The 23,259-nt window shown below is 38.1% G+C and overlaps 1 protein-coding gene across 1 annotated transcript in view; it reads right to left on the reverse strand.

Moving 5' to 3' along the window:
• Positions 1 to 23,259, reverse strand: part of LOC132325185 (macrophage mannose receptor 1-like) — a 31,686-nt gene continuing 8,427 nt past the window's right edge. Inside the window, exons 10-30 of the mRNA XM_059842230.1 lie at positions 22,451 to 22,566; positions 21,498 to 21,646; positions 20,870 to 21,072; positions 20,368 to 20,489; positions 19,542 to 19,629; positions 18,717 to 18,861; positions 18,225 to 18,260; positions 17,967 to 18,136; positions 17,020 to 17,087; positions 15,252 to 15,352; positions 13,833 to 13,975; positions 12,786 to 12,900; positions 11,391 to 11,539; positions 9,706 to 9,808; positions 8,708 to 8,940; positions 7,077 to 7,242; positions 5,923 to 6,075; positions 5,531 to 5,647; positions 3,946 to 4,113; positions 1,970 to 2,011; positions 1 to 1,564 (exon numbers count right to left, since the gene is read on the reverse strand). Of these exons, the coding sequence (XP_059698213.1) occupies positions 1,326 to 1,564; positions 1,970 to 2,011; positions 3,946 to 4,113; positions 5,531 to 5,647; positions 5,923 to 6,075; positions 7,077 to 7,242; positions 8,708 to 8,940; positions 9,706 to 9,808; positions 11,391 to 11,539; positions 12,786 to 12,900; positions 13,833 to 13,975; positions 15,252 to 15,352; positions 17,020 to 17,087; positions 17,967 to 18,136; positions 18,225 to 18,260; positions 18,717 to 18,861; positions 19,542 to 19,629; positions 20,368 to 20,489; positions 20,870 to 21,072; positions 21,498 to 21,646; positions 22,451 to 22,566 (2,826 nt within the window). The 3' untranslated portion in view covers positions 1 to 1,325. The remainder of the gene's footprint in view (positions 1,565 to 1,969; positions 2,012 to 3,945; positions 4,114 to 5,530; positions 5,648 to 5,922; positions 6,076 to 7,076; positions 7,243 to 8,707; positions 8,941 to 9,705; positions 9,809 to 11,390; positions 11,540 to 12,785; positions 12,901 to 13,832; positions 13,976 to 15,251; positions 15,353 to 17,019; positions 17,088 to 17,966; positions 18,137 to 18,224; positions 18,261 to 18,716; positions 18,862 to 19,541; positions 19,630 to 20,367; positions 20,490 to 20,869; positions 21,073 to 21,497; positions 21,647 to 22,450; positions 22,567 to 23,259) is intronic.

Raw genomic sequence — 23,259 nt, forward strand, 5'->3', positions numbered from 1 at the left:
TTTTACTTAGAATCAGCCTTTTAATTCCCATTTAATGAACCAATGCAGAATAAAAACTTATTTACACGTTTTTCATACACACAAAAAATATTTTAACTTAAACACAATTAAAACCTGTCAAAAGATTAAAATATCAAAAAGTATCAAATTAAATAAGGACATCCACTGCACTAAGAGCTTTGAGCCATTTGGTTGTTTGCATTTGGCATAAAAAACACTTGGAAAGTGAAAATGAAAAACACCTATATGTGAGCCTATTTTAAGGTTTATGAAGCCTGAGAATATACCAGTAGACCAGTGTAAGATGCAATGCCATCAGCTCCATCGTGATGAAAGTCTAGAAAGAGACTCAAAGGTTTAAAACAGACTTGGACAAGGAGAATTTGGTTAGAAATTAAAAAAGACTTTCTAAAGGTAAGTTTCATTAGGCTTTGACAAAATGGCCTAAAAATTTATGAAATCTACACTGGCATTGGAGATATCAAGAATACTTTTAATGCCAATGTTCAGATGTGAATTAAGTATAATTTCTCTTTCCTTCCCACCTTTTTGCAGCATCCTTTGAGATCCTTACTTGACTGTTTAAACTACTTGACTGTTTATGATAAACCACTATATTCACAATACCTTCCCACCTCCCATCATAGTTGATCTTTCAATGCATACATTACAGAACTACAGCAGAAGAAATACAATTTACACTTTGCTTTTCATCAGTCATAAACAGAGGAGGAAATTATGTTAACTCTGATATTATGGACAACACAAAAAGTTTCTGTGGTACCTCAGTAGCAAAGAGAAGACATGGACCCACAGCACTGGAGCAGTTGCCTGGCTGAGGCTAGGACCTGCTCTCGCTTCAAACAGGGATCTGCACTGGGTGAGCTTGGACATCCTGTCCAACCTGTGCAATTCTGCCAGTCTGTGCTGGACATCAACAGGACATTTTCAGGGTAGCTACAGGTCTGGATATACTTTTTGGAACATGCTAAGGCCCATATTCTCAGAACTGAATATGATGAACACAGTCCTTGTGCCTAAAGATGACGCTGGACATGCGCAGCAGCTGAAGCTGCCGAGTGTTGGCTGACACAACATAGCTCCAGGTCCATGTGAAAGCTCAGCAACCCTCCCAGGTACTAAAGTTTGTGAGCAGATCTCTGTATCTGCCTTGTAAGTTTGCTTGTCCTGCTAGTAGAGAAAGCAAGAAGCACCCCATGCAAAATTAAATAGAATTTCCACAGGAGAAAATTGCTTTCCTTAAGAATTCTTGTATGCCAACACTTTAATTCTTTTCAAAATCAAGCCCAAGATTACCCAGCCTATTAAATTGTTGCCTGCTCATTTTCTTCAATATTGGTCACAAGGCAATTTGATTCATGAGTTCCAATGTCACCACGGTATATGGCATTGTCAAAGCCAGCTGTAAACATTTGTTGATCACGTCTTCTTTTATAGAAACAATACAATGTGAGGCCAGTGCCAGCTAGCACAAGGAAGATCAGTACAAAAATCATCCCACCTAAACCACTTGATGATGAAGCAGCAGCTTTGTTTCTTGATGCTGTAGAAGACAAAACACAACAATTTTTTTGCTACAAATGCCCAGAGAGTGCTGTTGCATACAACAAATATCTCCCTAAATAAGCAACTGAGTTAAAAACAAAAGTACTGAACAATCATAATAGCAGTTAAAATTGATGCATGTTCCAGCTAAATAATGCAAAATTTGGCTCAATCTGCTCTAAGGAACATTATGCTGTACTACATATACAACTTGTAAGGAAAAAAAGAAGTCATCCAGTTTGAGAGAAGTGCTCTCATTTTAAACAGATTTAAAATAAAATAATCATGACAGTTAAATGGGTATTTAAATGAAAATTTCTGGAGGAAATTCCACTTGTAAATAATGAGTGCCTATAAACCTATTGAAATTTTTGTTTATTTGGCTTAAAAGAAACCAACTTACCATTATTGACAGGTGAATCATGGGTTGGCTCAACTTCAGCAACTTGAAAATTAAGAAATATGTATATTATACAGTTTGAAAGCAACAGTTCAACGAATTAAGTACTGCATGCATAATTTTTACTTTGTGTTCATAACAAATTTTAAATAATCATAGAATCATAGAATGGTTTGGGTTGGAAAGATCTTTAAAGATCATTGAGTTCCACCCACCCCTGCCCTTGACAGGGACATGTTCCAGAGACCAAGTTTGTCACAAGCCCCTACCCAACGGGCCTTGAACATTTCCAGGGTATCCACAACTTCTCTGGACAACTTGTCTCAGTTGCTCACAACCTTCACATTAAGGAATTTCCTCCTAATATATAACCTGAACATGCTCATTTTCATTTTGAAGTCCCTTGTCTTGTCACTACACGCCCTTGAAAGAAGTCCCTCTCCAGCTCTCTTGTGGGCCCCCATTAGGAACTGGAAAGTGCTATAAGGTCTTCCTGGACTCTTCTCTATTCCAGACTAAACAGCCTTGGGTTTCTCAGCCTGTGCACGTATGGGAGGTGCTCCAGTCCCTCAGATCATCTTCAAAGTCCTTCTCTGAACCAAGCTGAGTAGGCTATTTTAAAAGTAGGTTATTTCAAATGTTTTAAAAATAATCTAGTTGAGTTTTTCTTGGGCTGGGGCCCCCAGACCTGAACAAACTATGTTCACATGAAAAAATAAAGGAAAATGTATTTTGACAAAGGATGCTGAATCCATGAAATATGCTTGCTAAAAACATCTGTAAAAGAAGAAAACCTCAAGACTAACTGTCGTCATTCATTGCTTTGAACACTTTTCATGTAAGATAGATTGTGTTCAAAGTTTTTACTCTTTCACAGTGTAAAGCTTAACACTTCACACTAAAGAATTCCAATTTTTACACCTGCAAAAGTGAAAAGCACAGTTGTACTTAGCACTTCAGCTGTATTTTTAGGCAGATTCCTTTCCCTCCCTCCATTACTTGGGGGGTGCGTTTCAATTAATTCCTTGCTGGACTGACTGGCTGGACCCTAAAAAGTTCATGGATGACTCCATTGCCAACCCGCCAACATGTGAAGATGGCAGAATTGGTCCCCACCACACCAATTACATTTGTGTGGTGGATCTGTTTGCCAGTAGCAAATGAAGCCTATTCCACACTGTCTCCCAGCTGATGTGTGCAAATGCAGCTGGGTCTGTGCACATACATTGACCCACAACAGCTGCATGTGTGCAGATTTACATCCTGCATGTTTTATGCAGTACTGCTGTGCATACAAGCAGGACTTGCCCCAGCCCGTGACACTCAGATTCCTCATCAGCTGTCATCTAAAACACCACAGGGCCACAAGTAACCATCACAAATGAAGCATACCATGCTGTTTGGTTTTCCTGACATGTCTCACTGCACCCCTGTCAGCAGAGAAATGAATTGGGCCCAACTGCCCACCCTCTGATGCTTTTTTCTTGTTCATCCAGCAGATCCCAGCACAATTCACCATGGTGGTAGTGTCCCCACCAGCAGTACCTACCTTCCCTCTGCAGGAGCTCAGTGAATTTGCACTGCTTCCCCTCAGCTTACCTATCAGGAGAGTATGTGCCTTTCTTCTCAGCACTCTCCAGTTTAATCATCTGTTCATCATCTACTGCTCCTTGCATTCTAACCATAATATCCATCAATCTTCTCTGCACTCCCAACAGATGATATGTCCTTCCCTACCCCAGGGCCCAGCAGATGCCCAGAAGTCAATGCTTTTAAACTGAGGGGAGGGAACAGTGACTCAGATTATCCTCCAGCATTATTTCTCACCATTTTAAACAGAAATTACTCTTGGCTTTCATTCAGATGCACATGTATTAGCATCAATGCATGAAGTGTACGCAGTGCCTAAACACTGATGGCCTGATGTACATCAACCACTTCTTTGAAAATAACCCAAAGCACAGAAATCCAAAACTTACTTTTGGGGATTTTGCAAATAAAATTCTGGTCAACAGAGCAGTAATAGGTCCTCCAGGTTCCGCTTGAGACGTCCATGTCAACACAGCGTTCATCAAAAAGTACTGTAGGCTCTCCTTTCTCCCAGTTGACATATTCTACTGCACTTCTGTCCATCCATATCCATTCTCCTAAAACCAAATATATTACCTAGTGAGTGAATGAAGTGGAGAATAACTTCTAGTCTACTGGTCACAATGACACATCAGATCAGATCTAGGAATTTTTAATTGATTCAACTGGTATCACAGAGCACTTACTCTCACTCTAAAGCAGTTATTTCTCACTCTTTTAATGCCCAGCACTTTGCAGGTGGGAGTGTACCAAATGCAAATGCTCACAAAGTTAACTTCATTAGTGTTCACAGCTGTCACTGACGTAAGGAAGACCTGTCCAGCTTCCCAGGGACCTTTGGCTGAAGCCTGAACCCAGGCCTGTGCCTGGGAACCTTAAGAAAAGCAGAGCACCTGTACAAGCCAGTATCAGCAGTGCCAGCATACAGAATGCTCAGGAGATTTTCTTTATGTGCATATTCAAGATCAGCAAATAACTACTTTATTAGAGCTGGATTAGTTAATTATCTTTGCAAATTGAATTAGCTCTGTCTTTAATCATCTCATCTGCTGACTGTCATGCATCTCTTATCAATTAGGAACAATAGCTATCTTCCCTTCCTCTGTGTATGCTTCTGTGGCAGCATATCCTGGTATATCCAGCTGCCTCAGTGCCACTTCCTCTGTCCCTCCCCTGCAGCTGCACTTCTCTCCTGCCCCTGATTGCACAGCACTGTGGCACCACAGGGGACAGGTCAGGAGCAAGTCACTGCTTTTGTAGCACTCCTTTTCAGCTAGAACAGATCAACCTGGCCCACCATTCCTGGTGGTGAGAGACACAGACTTGAGCAGAAATTGGAGCCCAGTCTAGACTCAGTCTGGAGGTTTACCCTCAACATCTGCCAAGAAAAACTGGATTCAGAGTTATGATAATATAGAAATTTGCAGTTACAGCAGTTAAAAAAACCAAAAAATGAACAACTCCATTAAATATATTTGGATAAAAATGAAAGGTTCCACTAAAAATTTATGGGAAAAAACCACTGAAATTTAGATTAATAATTTTTTCTAGTAAGCTCATATGAGATGCTATGCCCTCTGTCGTCTAGAAATAAAATTAAATTTAATTTAACTCAGCATTTAATGACAAGACAACATTTTGCTTAAAATACTACAGTGGTTAAATGTCAAGTAATTTTAGTTTGAAAAGGCAATAGAAATCATTTTTAGTCAACTACTGCAGTGCTAAGCTAAAATCTTTTACAGACAAATATACTCTAATTGCAACAAAGATACAGAAAACATAGACCTCTTGGTGGTTTATGTTTTACATATTTTAGCAGAAAAGCTATTGACTGTTCATAAGGTTTTTTCACTGATTATTTATTAAATATTTAGCATATTTGTACTATTATTTAGTGTGATATTAGTGCTCAGTTTCCCTCTGTTTACTCAGTATCTATTTTCATCTCAGTATGCATTGTGAAATAATTACCATCAATATTTTTGAACAATCCTATCCAAAACTTTCTGAAGTCACTTGCAAGTGGAGACAAGTAAAGTAAGAGAAAATTCATTTCAGCCGAATCTTCTATGGAAACCAGAGAGGCACCTAAAAATATCAATTAAAGATTACATACAATTTCAGTGAGAATTTTCATTATAAATTAATTATATTTCATTATAAATTAATTATCTATTATAGTAAAAAATCATTACATGCTCCATGATCAGCATTGCCATATAGTAAAAATGCTTGATAACAAATTTAAATTCGGTGGAGCTTATAATTGATACACACATTGGGTATTATCATTTTGGTTCTGGATTAAAAATCCAAACACAAAAACAACCTGTAAAATATCCTAATTAAAAAAGAGCACTTACCCATTTGAATACACATCATGGAAGCATCAGGCCAGCTTTCCTCAGAAGTGGTGTGAACATAGTAACAGTGTCCACGGAAGGGAATCCAAGATCTACCACGCTTCGGTTCAGGACACTTCCCAGGAAGCTGAGGTGGCTCACTAGGGATTAACTCTATTAAGAAGACACACAGGTTTCAGGGGAGTTTTAAAACCTAAGGGAAATAGGTACTCCTGAACCCCACATCAGCCCTACAAATACGACATTTATTCCAGGAAAGGGAATATCCCATAGATTTAACTCATTATAAAGTATTGAATTAAGCTTCAAAAACTAGTAATAAACTATCCTGATTGGAGCTGGTTCCACAGTCTTCTAAAGGAGGCTTATACCAGTCTAACTGCAATTGTCTTCAACCCTGCAATTTTTTACCTTAAATTTGTGAAACAGAATGAGGATTGTGCCAGCATACATAAGGGATCTCAACACCACAACTCTGTGACTTGTGTCTAGCCAGTTTCTAGAAAAGTCAGAGAAGTTGTCTGAACCTGCCCTTGTAGGTCATACAGCCTAATCAATGCAAAATCAGAATTTATAGCCTATTTCATCACCTGATTAAAGCCAAAACAGAGCTTAAATTAGTATAAAATTTGCTGTGAATTATGGTGCAGAAATGATGATTTTCATATATAATTAGTAACATGTTTGAAAATTGCATGCAATATTTGAGCACTGAAGTATTTGGGCAGAAGCAACAAACTAAGTGATTTGGCTCCTACGCTGACATAAGTTTCTTAGCTCACAATATTTCAAAAGATACTTTTAAATATGAAAGCATATCATTAATATATTTATAGTTAGGCTAAAGTTGATTAATTGGTTCTTCTGTGGTTCTTGACAAACATGGATGCAAAAAACCACTATGGCATGTGGAATGAAATATTGCAGCTCTTTTTATGATGTGCGTGTGTTGACTGGTCTGTGAAATAAAGTGTCTGGAAATCACACAAAACAAACTGGATCAGACTGGATCTACTTCTTAAATAAAGTAAGAGTTTATCACAAGGCATACACTGTCTATCACAACCTTTGCATATGTGGAAAAACTAAATTCAAATAAAGACATTAACTGAAATTGCAACCTCCCAAATCACATTTTCCAATTCGGAACTTACCATTGGATTGCTTACAGAGGGATAGAAATGTTTCATTGCAAGATGCTGTCTTCCAAAAACCATCCAAATCTAAATAGACACAGGCTTTGTTTTTATTTGGTTCTCCACTGGCCCAGTTGAGATACCTGCTCCTCCTTCTGTCTGACCATACGTATTGGCCACCAGTCTAAAAGCAAATCACAATTATGATTATGTAACATACGAGAATTAGGTTGGAAGAACATTAAGATTGCATGCAGAAGTTAGGAAAAAATAAGAATCGTGGTTTCTTGCACAAGATTATGTAATGAATCTGTAAGAAACTGATCCATACTCCCACTCTCCACAGCTGGTGGTAGGTGGACCAATTTGTGGTCCTACAGATGATTAGCATGCAGCTTACATTATTCAATTCACACCATTTGTCTCATGCCCTAAGTGGGCAAAAGGTCTTGAGGTAATAAATGTGAATATACAGATGAAGATTTAATCAAATGAGTCCACATATACACACAGATCAACTAAAGATTGCAGAGAAACTATTCCTCTAACATAGGCTTCTCTAGGTATTTAGAAAGCAAAGAGGAAAATCTGAGGTTTCAATGGAGAGATAAAAACTGATGAGGCTTTCCTTGGGGCTGGAACACAGAACTCTGCCACCCATATTAACTGGGCTTGTGGTAGGTTTGTGGGTCTTGCATGGGCCAGCTACCAGAGATGAGCTAAGCATGTATTTTGTCAGTGGATTTCACCAGTGTTTGCAGAGGATGACTGACATTAGTCACACCCATGGCTTCTGCTACCTCATCCTGTGTAGCCTAGATCCTTCCTCCCATCCTGTTCTTTGTGCCATTTCCTTTCCTGTCTGTTCAAGATTCTTGGCCATGCTTCATTCCAGATTCCTGTCTAATCCCAGTTTCCCAATGCTCTCACTGAGGCGCAGCTCTGGTTCCTCTCACCTCAGCACCCATGCCCTATCTCAGACCTGTGTCCCACCAAGCTCTTGCTCTAGCTCTCTCCGCTTGATTTCTGCCCAGATTCAATTCCAAAAATACCCAGCTACATTTTATTTATCTGTGTTCTTTTTTATATGCCTCTATTGATGCTTCTCATTTCAGACCTTTCTATTCTTAGCTGAGTTTTTTGGCAGTTTTACACAAAGCACCAGCTTCTGCTCCAAAAGCAAGCCTAAGGAGCCCTCATTGCCACAGCCCTGCTCTTTCCACCATTGCCCAGCATGAGCTCTTGTACTGCTGGGCTCTGAATTGAAACACAAACCTGAACTCACATAGAAAGAACTATTTTTAACCCATTTTTTTCCTTTGGTGTGCTCCACAGTGTGCCTTCAGAATCAGCACTGCTCCACCACAGAGTGTGTGGTAGACCATGGAAGAGGAAGTGAGAGCTTCATTGCTGGCTTTACCACTGAAGCCACTCAGGGCTGCAGCTGCATCCTTGGTGGTCTTTGAAGTGTTGGTTGTGGCAGCTCTTGTTTACACTATGGACAAATATTTAGATGTGTAAATCCCCTCAAGTGGAGGGAAGTCAGGAACCTCTGCAAGACTTTGATTCCTGTCACACATCTAGGAATCTGACCAATAGTTAATCTAAGGTAGTGCTATGAATGTCACAAGCAATTGGGTTGGACTCACTATGTTGCTGTTAAGGCCAATCCATACAGGCTCCCTGTGCTTTAATATTTGTAACCACAGGAAAGATTCGGCATAAGGATCCAGGATACTGGCCAGTTCTGCAGACTGGTCCCTGCAGTTCTTCTCTGCTTTTTCCCAGCTCATTTTGTAGTTGATGACTTCGTAGCGGTCATCACCATAATTGTTAAAGCCAAACACCGGCGCTGTGGGTTGGGAGTGCGGCAGGCTGGGGTCTGTAACAAGCAAAAGAACAACCAAAAATCTAACTTTATATTGGCTCAGACTTATAACACTGAGAGAAGATCTAGTATACTGGAATTAAGAGAAACTGCAATACCAAATTAAAATACATCCAAAAATCCCTGCAGTGATGAAAGCCACATGTTCATGTACTGTGACAAAATTTTCTCATACTTGTCAGAATGACTTTTTAGCCAAAGCATCATGCCCAGAAATACATCTTTTAAGCACAGACCTACCTAAATCATATTGTATCATATTTAGGGCATTCAAGGGAAAAATTCCTTCAATTTTCCCATTATATATTGACATTTGTTGTGTTTCTGACAAGGAACAGGGTATGATAAACACACCATGAGCAAGCAGAGGGACATGACTGCTGCTGCTGAAATTGTCTGAGAAAGAATGTAAAGGAAATAAAGTAGGGCAGTTTAAAAAAAAATAAGGAACTTGCAGTGGTTTTAGTATACCATTAAAAATTTGATTTTTGAAGATGTAAAGGCAATTCACTTGTTAATGTTGTTATTTACTGGTCTAGTTTTTGAAATAGAAAAAATTGAGATTTTTAAATATAAAGTGTGATCATCTTTTTTTAAATAAAATGTGTGATCATCTTGTTAAAATGGTCCATAATGCATGTGATACTGTCATTAATTTCAGTTAGCTTAAGGCAGAATTACAGGAAAGTCACTTTTAGCACCAGTTTGAAATTATCACAATAAATCAGGTCTACTAGAAAGTAGTGAAAGAAAACTCACCAGAATTTTTTTGGCAGATGTAACTTTTGCTTGCTTTACACCCTTCATCTTTCCATTTCCCTGCCTGTTCAATAGGGTTCTTGATCAAAAAGACACAATCATCCTACAAGACAAGTGAGATTAACAAGAAAAAAGATGTGGATAGGGAGGAAGCATTCCTGCTTCTGGAGATGCAGACTCATGCATCACATGCAAGCGCATATATAGGAATAATGTGAAGTTCATAAAACTCATACAACCAATGGTCAGGCACATTGTATGGCAATAAGCCTTTCCAACTCAGCCCTAGGAAAGTCTGCCCTTGGATGACAGAGGGAGTTGCAAAGCACAGCCCAGAGGCAGGAGGATGTGTCTGGGGCTGCCTGGGCGTACCTAGCTCTGTGCATGGCCCTGTGTGTGTGTGCCTGTGTGCAGGCTCCCATGTGTGTTCTGGGTCTGACCCACAGGTCTGCTGCTGTTTTCTTGGAAGTTGTGGGGAATTGCTCCTCAGCACTGAAGCTTACCTGGGGAGCTGAATTCCTCCTTCTGCCCCAGTTAGGACTAGGAAGCAAAGTGGTCACCACAGCACAGTAAGGTAGAGGTAGTTTGTCAGAAAAAACCTTTTGTTGGGGAAACTCCCACACCCTTTCTGCTGTGCTTCAGACCCCTTACCTTCCTCCTGTCCTCACACAGCATGAGAAGATGTGGCTTGGCCTCCTGCAGGGGCAGGCAGTAGCTGTCTCCCCCTTACCTCAGTATAACCTTATGCTATCTCCAAACCCCTTCTGGCACTAGCCCAGGGCTAGTCTGCAAGAGACAGAAGTTGTATGTGCAGTGATTTCTGGAGGGGAATGGTCACAGCCTTCTGCAGAAAGCATAGGCATGTGTGAGATGGGGAAGCCCTGGAGAGCCTAAAACCCAGCTCTAGCCTGATGGTAGCTGGACCTAGGGGAACATTTTTCCATTTTTAATTGAATGTGAAGCAATACTCTTAATGAAAAGAGAAAAACTTGGTAGAGCTAGCAAGGGGGTATAGAAACAATACTACTGGGCAGTACTCTATATTGGCCATTTCACAATTACTGAGTAACACTATGCCTTACAATTACATTATTGTAACACTATGTCTTACAATTACATTATACAATCACATTATGTCTTACAATTACACACAAAAGGTATAGTGATGCCAGAAGTTTCAAAGCATAGAGAAAGGATTTTTCAAAATGAAGATTAGGGGAAGATAAAAATTAGAAAGGAAGACCCAGACTCCCTCTTTTGAGTATTTCATTCAATGCATATATCTTGACAGGCTCAGTGCCAAGAACTGTCAATGCTTGTAATTATCTAAGTATTTTCATCAAATCTAAATATCACCCACTGCATCCCAAAATTATATAGTTTATGCTATGGTTAATTGGAATATCCTGATGAGTCACAGTGAAGTGAGGGAAACTGCTCACATGTCTGAGTATTGCATAATTCTTCCAAACCTCTTTCTGGACTCATACAGAACCATGACAAATACAGAAGCTGAAAAAAATTGTGTGGATACATCTCCCACAGGGATACTCTGCTTTTAAAAAGCAATGAGACTAGTAAAAATCTTCATAAAGGAAAAGACAGAAATACAGTGGTAGCTACACACATTTTGTTCACCTACCAAAATGGTAATGTTTAAGTGACAAAGAGAAATTGATGCTTACCATACTATAATAACTTCGGGAACCCTTTGCCCAATTGGTGTAGTCTACTGGGCTTCCATCTGTCCACAAGTATGTGTGCTCCTGATTTATGTCATTCAGTCCAATCCAAGCATCAGTTGCAGCATTTTTTAAGAGGGACATAAGGAAAGCTGAAGAGGAAAAAGAAAAATTCTATAAGGAAGGAAACTGAATGCACTCTTCCCCAGTGCTACAGACTTTGGAGTGCCTGAAACCAGGGTGATGAGTTTTCTCTTTATAATAAGGTGCCAATCTCATGACAAAAATAAAATTTATATATATTAATGGATATTTAGCATCAGTTGTCTGAAGATAAAATTGGAAAAAAGTGGATACAAATTCAAGGATGGGCAAATTTTTAATGAAACAGGAATTTATTTGTACACTCTTCTATGTTGATCATCATCTGAGGAAGGATGGAAAATGTTCTAATATATTACAGAAATTAACATGAGTACGCTAAGCCTTGGCACATAGAAATTGAGTCCACTGAGTGTACACTCCCTTTTCTTCTTTGGTTAATTCTTTTTTATCCTGACTTAATAACTTAATTTCTATACAGGCATAACACAAAATAAACCTTACTTAGTAACCAAGTACGTATGAACCAAGTACGTATTTTGTGGAATACCAGATGCTGCTCTCCTTAGTTCCTGCCAAGACTGACTTTCCACTGAAATAATCTCCTTCCTCTGCTGCAAAAAAGAAATTTAAACCGCTAGCACTGATGAAGTGAGTTAGGAGATCCATGTGCATCCCTTAGGACCTGAGGCAGCACATCTCCCAAGCACACATGAGGCTTCTTAAAACATTTGCAACATGCTGAGCAGCAAGCCCAGCAGGTGCTGAGGTTCCAGCAGAACAAGGGGAACAGGGGGAAGCTGGAACTCCAGCACTGGAGCCTTCTGCTGTCTGAGGATGTGTCCTCCACTGACACCCACAGCATCTGGCGCAGCAGCTAGGTGCCCAGTGATTTGAGTTTGGATATTACTCCTTTTGTGTGCCATTTTGGCATAGAATCATAGAATCATAGATTGACCAGAGTTGGATGTGACCTCAAGGATCAGCTAGTTTCTTTAAAAAAAAAAAAAAAAGTGGACATTTTATTATATGAAAAGCCTCTAACAAAAAAAAAATTATTATTTCAGCAGTAGGTCCTATATTAACATCCAAACTATGATTTTAATATTTAATCAAGACACTAAAACAAAACCTGTGCAAGCATTTTTCCATAGGTGCAATTTCTCATTCAGCATAAATTTGTATTAACATGGAATAAATAACTGCATATATGGCAGAAGCTCTAACACACAATTTAATCTTTTTATCAGAAATTACATGGTGTGTCATCATTGTCAAAACATTGGTATGTTATACCTTGCTCTTCCTTTTTTGATATAGTAGCCAGATTTCCTCCAAGATCAATGCAGTTGTTTCGTGCAGCGTGCCATGTCAACGTATCATTTTCATTAAAGCCAAAGACTTGAAAACACTGAAAAAGAGAAGAGTGCCAAATCTGAATCTAGAGGCTGTTTTAATTTCTGATGAAAACATCTCTGTAACAACCAAAATAAACTGGGTATTTTATGTAAAATGGGAGGTTAGCTAATTTAACAGTACTTTCTAGCTTGTCTTTAGGTTTAAATGACAGAGAAGACCTGTACTAGAAAATTAGTATAAAGCCCAATATTTTGGCATATATTTAAAAGAAGGAACATTTCAGTCTACAGATATCAGCAGAAATTGCATTAAACCTTCTGAGCATAATTCTGAGATGTGACCATGAAAGGAATGCTGAAGAAGACCTCAGAAAACAAAAAAGGATAAGATGTGTAATCGAAGCAAAATATCTCATCTTCTGTTGCCCTATTTGTCAAACGGGATTTGGTTCTCACAGGAAAATCACAGAGAGAAAATGATACTGACATTGTAAAGAAAGCCATGAATTTATCATTTCTTGTAATATGATCTTATGAGGTGTAAATCATTAGACAGCTTTGTCAGAGTCAAGCAACCCAAATGTGCTGCCTAAAGCAAGCAACTGAAAGTTAAACAGTTAATTTGTGGAAAAATTGAGGAAAATGGAAAGTGGGCAGAACTGGTATATAAACACTAAGGGAATAGTTAAGGGAAGAGACTTTGAAGCTCCTCTTCCAGGGGGTGAGGGAGAGAGAGAGATTTTAGCTTGAGAGAGCATCATGAAATGAAAGACACTGAGTTTGTGACTTTTCCTCAGGACTGAGAGAGAGAAGGAAAAGGAAGACATCAGCCAGTGGATCTCAAACAAAGGATCTTTATCAAACTGAAATATTTTTGCTCAACCAAATTTGTCATAACTGAAAACCCTGCATTGAAAAACTGATTCAAAGATTTTTTTCATTCTGCTCTGTTAAAAATACAATACATTGGCATTTCATACTGCACCTTGTTATCAAAGAGGAGCCAGTCTTCCATACACCCACCCTTTGGCGGTGGTGAAGTGGGAGCAGCAGTTGGACGAACAGTATTGTTAAGCCTTTCACAGATGAATAACTCAACACTGCCACAGTTGATATCATTCCAGGTACCTGAAAGAAACTTGGAATTATAACAAAACAAAACAAAACAAAATGCAAACAAGACTGAGATAAAAAGTGTCCTTTCCTAAAGAAAATCCATTGTAGAAAGTAAAACTGATTACAGCATTTGTATTTCTCTCCCACAGGAACAATAAGTTATTGTATGTCTGTTTCTTCAAAATATTCATGTTTCCAGCAAAATGTTGCATGTAAATAATTTGTCTAGAAACAGAGATATTTCAATATTGCAAAACCATTGCACTGACAGAGGAGAGTTTTAGTTCAAATGCTAAAAACCTCTGAGATCTGTAAAGTCTCTGGAATCGCTCTGTCTGTATAAGTCACTCAGTCCTGGGTACCTTCCTACCTGAGCTTCTCACAGTCCTAGAGTTTTCTGGTTTATTTTCTGCCTGTTGGAATGGGGTTTAAGTTGATAACATTAACGTCATCATCCCCATTTTACAGATCAGGAATGAATAAGAAAATTACATATGTTTCATTCATTCATTCATTTCATTTCATTTCAGACATTTGCAGGTAACTACCTACAGCAGAATTTTCCACCCCTAATGTTTAATGGAGGTATTGTCATTTTAATTCAGAAAAGTTAAGGACATAACTCATCTTATCTGAAAGAAGGTTTCCAAAGCAGGACATAATATTTATACCCCAAAAGCGTCCATATCCTTCCATTCACCTCTAAGAGAGCCTTGGAAAATCACCTCAGCTATAGATTTTGAGACCAGAAATGTTTAAAAGCAGAAGAGATTTACGGATCCAAAAAAGACTAAGTTCTTGGCTAGTATAAACACAATTGCTTCCAGTTCTCTGTATTAATGGATATTAAAGAATATTTTCTTTTAATTTAAATATTGTATAAAATTGCTTAATAATAATCCAAGCCATGGCCAAACCCTCAGTTATTAGGAACTGCAGAAACAAAAGCAGCTAGCTAATATCCTGGGGAGGTGGTCATAAAATGGACAGAGGTCAGAGGAGAAAAAATACTGACTCTCTCTCCCAATTGTCTGATGCTTACCTGATTTATTTATTCACTTAGAAATTTTCTTACAAAATTGCAAGTGTAATTCAATGTGTTAGTTACATTGAGTTCAATTTTTTTAAAGCACATAAATAAAAGAAGAGACTAGAGTTTATCTTCCTTTGCTTTTTGTACATTATGAAACATCAGCCTGTTCAGTATGTTAGCCCACCCAGCCTTGCCCACACAGCCCTCCCAGGCCTAAGGCACATTCTGCAGATTGAATGTTGTTACAGCACCCACCTGTATGGGTATACATGACCACACAGTTTTCATCATTATTTGCAAAATTGGGTTCATTTGGAGCCCAGGCAACATAGTTCACTGACGTTCCATCCATCCACCTGAAAGAAGCAATTTGAGGGAATTATAATTCTAAGTTGAATTAGTTAATATTTCTTTGCAAAGGATACATTTGAGTTTTGTATTTTAAGTCTCCTGCATCATAGCTTACAAACAGATGTTTTTCTCTGTTAAAAGGAAACGAAGACCTTCCACTTGGATTTTGTGAAAAATATTTTCATATCAACTGCCTACAGTGTTGACTCAGACCAGGTCTGAACAAATCATCTTTACTGGTGGTCCCAACTTGTCTTGGTCTCTCAATACCGATAGTGTGCTGGAAATACTCCAGCCTAGGACTCGACCTGGATTTCTCTGGAGCCCAGAAACAGACACTTGAGCTCATTCTAGCAATTTCCTGGGTCAAAAGCAATAATATAAGATCTTGTAAGGTAAGAAAGAGTCTTGAATGATATACTGGGAGCCATATGGAACCATTTTGTTAAGCATAGGAAATCTTTCATGTTATTTACCTATTTGTTTGGGGTTTTTTTCCAATTATGCATCAATCGTTTCCTAGCTTGGTGATTTACAAATTTATTTTCAAAAAGTAGCCAAGAAAAAAGTGAAAAGGCTTCAGTGTGCTGGAAGTCAAGTGATGAATTAGACAAGACTGACAATCCTCCGGGACAATTCAACGTTTTTTTCAGTTTTGGAGACTGAGTAAGGACATGCATGCTTTTGGAAGTAAATTACAGATTAGGAGTTCATCAGGATGCCTAGCTGCTTGCAAACCTCCTGATTCAAATTAGAAAAACCAGTACATAATAAACCAGGAGAAAGCATACAAAGCAAATAGTGGCACCTTCATCCAACAGGGAAGAGAATTAAACTAGTGAGGGAACAAGGGAGGGCTGGGAAAACAACAATCATCTGAGCAGTGAATGTGATGTAGAAAGCAGAATCCCCAGGAGCTGAGACTACAGAGTCTCTGTGGTTTGTGGCCAACAAAGGCAACCTGTGACAACAGAAGAAAGACTAAAATGAAGAAGCTGAGACTCATCTGACCAAGCTTTGAATCCCAGAATAATGCACTAAAAAAAGATGCAGTGGGAGAGAAGAATGCCACAGGAGACGTGTCTGCCACACATCCAAGGCTCCAGGGGACATTTAAAATCATTCCAGGGCACTTTGTTTCCAAAAACTTTTGTAGAAGAGTAACGACTCCACTTCACATGAGGCTGTCCTGCTCTGAACTCAGAGAGTACAACTACCTGGAAAACCAGTCAAGGGCTATCCAGGATTGATATTTCACCTCTAAAAACCACTTTGGTGCCTCTCACTGCAGGTTTCTAGGGTTCTTTTTCTTTGATCACTTCAGCATTAAGTAATACCTACAAGTACTGTCTGTAATATGCTGGAGACCTCCAACCAAATTTTGCTTTCATCTAACAAAGAAAAGAGGAAAATGCCTCACTTACTGTGATACAACATCTCAGCCTCTGAACACAAAAGCAGCATAAAAAACAAAAGTGGTAGAAATAAATAGTGGAAATATGATGGGAGAAGTGCTTTGCTGAGGAGCAGAATCCCATTTTAAAACTTTATGTGAGGATCTAAACCTGTCCACAGGTTGTGTTAGTCATTGAATTTCAACTGTCTCCTAGAGCCAACCATGTCAAATGTGAGTACATTATGAGTCAGACAAAATTAATTTGTTTCTGCTTACCGGAACGTTCTGTCAAGGCTCACACTTAAGCCAATGTAGAAGTTGTTCCCCCAGTCTTTATAGAAAATCTGAAACAAACAAACAAATTTACTAAGCTGTAATAAAACAGATTTCAAATAAAATAATAAAAAAAAGTTCCAAAATGCTGTAGTTTCTGTTGCTCAATTGCATAGAATGTAATGTGCAGGGAGTTGCTGGAGTTATGTGCCCAAACTGCAAAATGCAAAATTTTCCTCCAATTTTCAGTATATAACTAGGGGAAAGGAAAAAAAAACCTAACACCAAAAACAAAAACAAAAAGAACAACAACAAAAAAATAGGTGCAAATTATCTGAAAAAAAAAATGGAGGAAAAAAGCTATGTTAAGAAGGCAAGAATGACCTCTTAAGCAGGCTTATAACAATATTTTTGAGTTTTAGGAAAACATTGTGAGAATTTGCTGAAAGGCTCCCAGTTAATCATGGGGGTTTGTTCTTAGTCATGTGGAGGAAAGAATGCAATAAAATTTGATTTTATTTTATTCCAAAACAGTATATCATCACCAGGCCATTCCTTTGCTATAAGACAATATCCTAACTTAAACCTTTTGCTGCAAATATGAGATCTAGTTTGACAAAGAGCTTTTATTGAATTCTGTGAAAAGAATGTTAGAAAAAAACATAATTAGTAATTGTAGTTTTCAGCTAAACAGAGCAAAGTCTTTGAAAGTTGCACCCTGAGGGCATTCTTGAAAGGAAGCTGAGGATTTGTCTATGTATAGCAAGTTATTAAAATAATTATTATAAAAAGCTTTTAAGTAGATAAGCTATTGAAAGGATGAAAGGTGGAACTGATTTTTTTTTTTTTTAAATGATGGGGACCGCTTTCTAATATTTCACAAACCAGCTGAAAAAATGTGCCACAGTTCACAGGAAATGGTGCATTTTTCAAGCAAACATGTTTCTTACATATTTCCAAAGAAAATTTTTTTCAGTTTCACTCTCAATGACAACAAGGTCACCACCATTCTTCTTGCAAAAGCCTCTGGCTCTTTCCATCGACATTGCTTCTTGGCTGAAGTAGTATTCCTTGTGTTTGTATGTTATCCAGTCATCTTCACCAACAACATATTCATAATCTGCAAATGAAAACATTAATTACCTGTAATAGAAATTAACTTAATTACATGTTAATTAAATTTTTTTCATTGGAAGCACAAGACTTACTGAATGTGGAATTAGGCTCTGGTTTCGGTGAGGTTCCTGCAATATAAATCAATATTTGAGTATATTATGTTTCTCAGCTCTCTCTCAATTATATTTTCACAATAGTCAGCATTTTAATTACAAATAATAATCCTAAGGGTTACTCAGAATATGCTTATTTTTGTCACAGTATTTCTCAGAGTATCTGAAAAAAAGGGCTACATTCAGCAAACAGCATGTTAGAGCTCATCATAAGTTAAGCTTACAGAAACTGCCCAACTTTAGGCTGTTGTGTTCCTCTCTTCCCCAACATACTGCATATACCTTCCAAACATGCCAGTGTATTTCATGGATTAATTAATAGTTTTCAACTGCCTTTACTGAAATTATACATATAAACTGTTTTATTGAGATTGGTGGCACAGCTGTCTCTAACACATGCAGATAGTGGGATCTGACCTGGGAAGGATGTTCTTATCTACCTCTAAAAGTTGCTAAAGAAAGTTCTCTTACCTTTTTTAATTTGGCAAACAAAGTCCAGCATGTGTTCACAAAATAAATCATTCCAGTTCATATTGAGGTAGCCAGTAAACACACCACATTTTTCATTCCCATCGTAATTGTTTGGTTCTCCATGTGACCATTTTTCAAAATTTACCTGTAGTGAAAACACAACTTTGTTACTATTTTTCTTTTAAAAGGAATCAATCATTCTTTCTAAAGAAGAACGTACTTCATTTGATTTCATGGTTCATCTTGCTTTGTTATGCCAGACCTTTTAAGGAGAAGTCCATGACACTTGAATAGAACAATAATTAATTTGTGTGTTTATAAGCCATGTTAGTAAACCAGAAGTTCTTGCCCCATTTGTTACCAGGAGGGTTGATGTTCTCCTGCTGAGCTCTAAAAAGGAATATGTTCTCTGATTTTTGGGTTGTTTCCCTGCTCAGATGTTCCAACCCAAGGCAATCCATTGGTGTTGCCACATAGCCTTGGGCCTGGCAGATCTTGATCTACTTAAGACAATGAGGGCAGCAAAGCTGAGCTTGTGTAGATGTACCAAATTATTTATTGCAGCAAATGACAAATGGGAATATAGAGATTTACACAATCAGACTTGCTTGAAACAGGAGCTAGACTCTATCACCTTTCATTACTGTAAATGCTGTTTTTATCTACAACTATGAATTATCAGAAGATTTAACACTAATTCCTACAAAGGAATCGGGTACTAAAGACTTAAGGTTACTTGTATTTTATGTAGGAGTTATGAGAGCTTTCTGCCAAGAGAGACATAAAAAAAGAGTCAAAAGCTGGAATAACAAATTATTTACTCACTGGTGAGCCATCACTCCATGTAAATCCACTATCAGAGTCCAAGGCACTTAAACCCATCCAGTAAGAATAGTGAATATAACCTCTGTCTCTGAATGATTACAAATACAGAGAATCAGACACACCATGAAACAGAGAAGGGGAATGTGTAGCATTATATTATTGTCAGCACATTTGATAGTCTAAGTATAATTTGAGACAATCATATAAGGCAATCATTCAATTGTCATATGGGGAAAAACAGCCTGGCACTACATGTGCCAGGAAACAGAGAAACACAGAACTTTATGGGAAAGATCACAAATGCCATAAGTCCACAAAAACTGAGTTAAAAGAAAATATATTTAAAGGTCTTGGTTCCACTAAGTACTTAGGCATTCAAATTTTGACCTGCCTGCACTCATGGATTTGATTTAAACATATATACAAGCATATCAATAGGTCAGGCTTTTCTTAGTCTTCCAATTTTCCCCCTTACTTAAGCTAGGAAACCAGCACAGAACATTCTTTTAATCAAGAGTATTTTATCTACTGATCAGCTACAAATGAGATAAGAAAATCTGTTTTATCTCTTTGAATTAACTTCAGTTAAAATCAATTTTGATGATACTTCTCTCAGTTTTGTTTATGTTCAGGCAACTTTAGTGCATGGCACCATCTTCCCAGAGGTGTGCCAAGAAAACTTTTTACCCATTTTTTTTCCTGCCACTTTTTGCACCATCTTTGTAAAGCAGAAATTGATCACCAGAAATCCTTTATGTCTTTCAGAGAGGCATTTTTTAACATTTTTTCTTCTTCTATTTAAATGATGGACTTTACAAATACTTACAGTCTAGCTATCAGGTTTTGTTCTTCTTCACTGTGGATACATGCAAGATCTCCTCCAATAGTTCTGCAAAAATCTCTTGCTTCAAACCACGTTTGCATTTTTTCCCTTCCTCCCTGAAAAATCTATAGGAAGTGGGCAATTAAATACTGTATTGTATTGGATATTTCAGATATTTAAAAACACAAATATGGGCTTCTGTCTTACTTCTGATCTTCTGGTCTCATTCTATTACTGACTATTTAATGGTTTAAACATTCGACCTGTGGCTGTCTATCAAATTTGATTATTGCTTTTCCTGTCATCTCAGAGTTCCTGTGGCTCCAAACTTCATATACACGCAGCTTTTCCCAACATTTCCCAACCATACCACTTGGGGATGGCTGGAGACATGCTACCACAGACTGTCTTTCAAATAGGCAGGGTAAAATCCAACTTCTATGCATGAACAAAATATATTCTTGTTTAAATGGCAAACGTTTGCATTCAGAAATGAAACACCTACTTTGAAGCAGAAGCTGCTCTGAGAAACAGACTGCCATCCCTCTGGGCAAAACAGGAGAGGGGATGTTGTTGGAGGAGGAGGAGGGGGAGTGATTCCTTCCACCAGCTGCTTGCAGAGAAATGTGTTTGTCTCTTCACAGTTCAAAATATCCCATAATCCAGCTGAACGTCCTGTTGCCATGGCCACGCAGCCTGACTCCTCTCCTTCATAAAACATCAAGTTGTTAAATCTTATTGATGACTACATCTTCTCAAAATATCTGCTGCTTTTTAGGAGTAACCTGTTCCTGTTGTGTTTGGATACCAGTAACTCACAATAACTCATATGCCTTTCTATTAATCATTAAAAGATTTTTGTAATGTAAGTTTCTTTTATGTTATGCTAGGAGTTACTTAAAAACACCCATCAAACAACAAAAACCTAACGATACCAACAGACTTGTGCAGTCCCAAGTGATCTTCTAGAAGGAGTTACCAGAATCCCTGATCTATCCCTTTAGCACAAACAGAAAGCAGCATTACCATTTCTGCTGCTTTATGTCAGAGAGTTTCTAAATCCCTTTTTAGCTTCTAAACCCTCACCTTGTCATTTCCCAGAGCAGGAACTCAACGGCCCCCATGGCACTTACCAGGCATTCCCACATTCCAGTGAGTGAAGCTGACGGGATCTCCATTAGCCCACCTGAATGTCCCCTGTTCTTCCACATCTGAAAGACCAATCCAGAAGTATTTTTCTGGTTTGAATCCAATTATGGAGGTCAGAAAAGCTTGTTCATATCTGTGAAGAGTAAGCACCAAACTGTTGTATCACATTTTATCAGAATTTATTCATTTCTTCAAACAGTTCGTGGTAGCAATTCTGGTAAATTTAAGGTGATTTGTCAATACGTATGAAATGATTTAAGGGTAATTATCTTCTTTAGTTCTGACTATAAATAAAAAATAATTTTTCCTTGTATTTTGCCAATGCAAATTATCTCTAGAATTTAGGATGATTCTATTCACCTTTTTTTACTGTGCAATGAACACAAGTCAAAAAATTCTTAAGGTAATGTGTATATATTTCTCATTCTGTATAAATTAGAGCTACAGTATTTTGCTGAGCTTTATGATAAGTTCTAGATCTTTAAATCTTGTTACTGTGGGAAAAAAAAAATCTACTTTTATTATAAAATTCTTCCAGATCTTGCAAAGAAAGAAATAAAAGGCTGAAAAGCTTGAACCCAAGAGAAATAATAAATAGTTCCATGTTTATCTGTCTATTTTAGTTCAAAAAGTTTGAAAATAATCTGTCAATTTGGGGTTATTGTGCAGGTGACCCAATTTTTTAATTCCCACAGGCAACAACAGTGTAAGTGTAAGTGTAGTAGCAATAGCCTGAATGTTTGTATTGATGGCCTAAAAGCCCCTGATCAGCCTAAGCTGATGAAGTAGCCCCCTACTTCATCAGCTCTACCTTAAATTTTCCTCAAAAAGAGTGGTGTCACACTAAATAGACATTATGAATTACTGCTAAGAAGAAATTTCTGTTTAACACTTTCATCATGGCTACACACATTAGAGAAGAATTATGTTTCCATACCTGTCTCTTACAGTAGCCAGGTAACCTTTGTTTTCTTCACAAACTTTTTTTGCATCTGAAAATGTTGTTGGCAGCTGCACCAAGGAGTAACAGTAAAAGCCATGCTTCATCCAGCCCTGTCAGTGCAGAAGCAGAGATGTGCAGAGAAGCTGTCAGATTGCACGGCTTTGTCCACTTCCAAAAGTGACACTAGTACCACACCCCAAGTCAAAACTGATCCCAAAGGCCATGAAAGGAACCAATAGGATAATCAAGCATAACTTTTGTGACCAACACTCCACGTCTTGTCCCTTGATACAGGACACACCTGGGGTCTTTGCAAAGAGTGAGTAGAGGTTATGCCTTGGGGCTGGCAGCCACAGCCACTTTGCAACTCCCTGTGTAAAGCTTGCTCTGCCTCCTCGGTGCATAAGTAGCTGTTACAAGAGTTTAAACCTGCAAAACAGTCAGCTCAAATATTCCTGATCCCTGGGGCAGACTGGTAGAACTGAGGAGGCATGCAACGTTGGCATGTGTGTTACAGCCTGAAAAGATTGCTCTGCAGAGAGTGGCTTTTATGGGTGCAGTGATCAGTGCTGCAGTAGGAGAGAGCTGAGTGAAATACACTTGTAAGGGAATAAAAAAAAAGTCAATCCACATTTCAGTTAAATAAAGCAAAAGTTTCCCTATCTGTCTAAGAAATATCAATACATATGAAATTAACAGCTTTCTAGGCTCCACCAAGAACAGTCAAAATAATTTACTTCTGTCATAGTTATTATCATGGGAGTGAAAGTAATATACAATCATCTTTTGCTGCCTCTGTTTTA

Source organism: Haemorhous mexicanus, chromosome 1, assembly GCF_027477595.1.
Source record: "Haemorhous mexicanus isolate bHaeMex1 chromosome 1, bHaeMex1.pri, whole genome shotgun sequence".
NCBI classification, from domain to species: Eukaryota; Metazoa; Chordata; class Aves; order Passeriformes; family Fringillidae; genus Haemorhous; species Haemorhous mexicanus.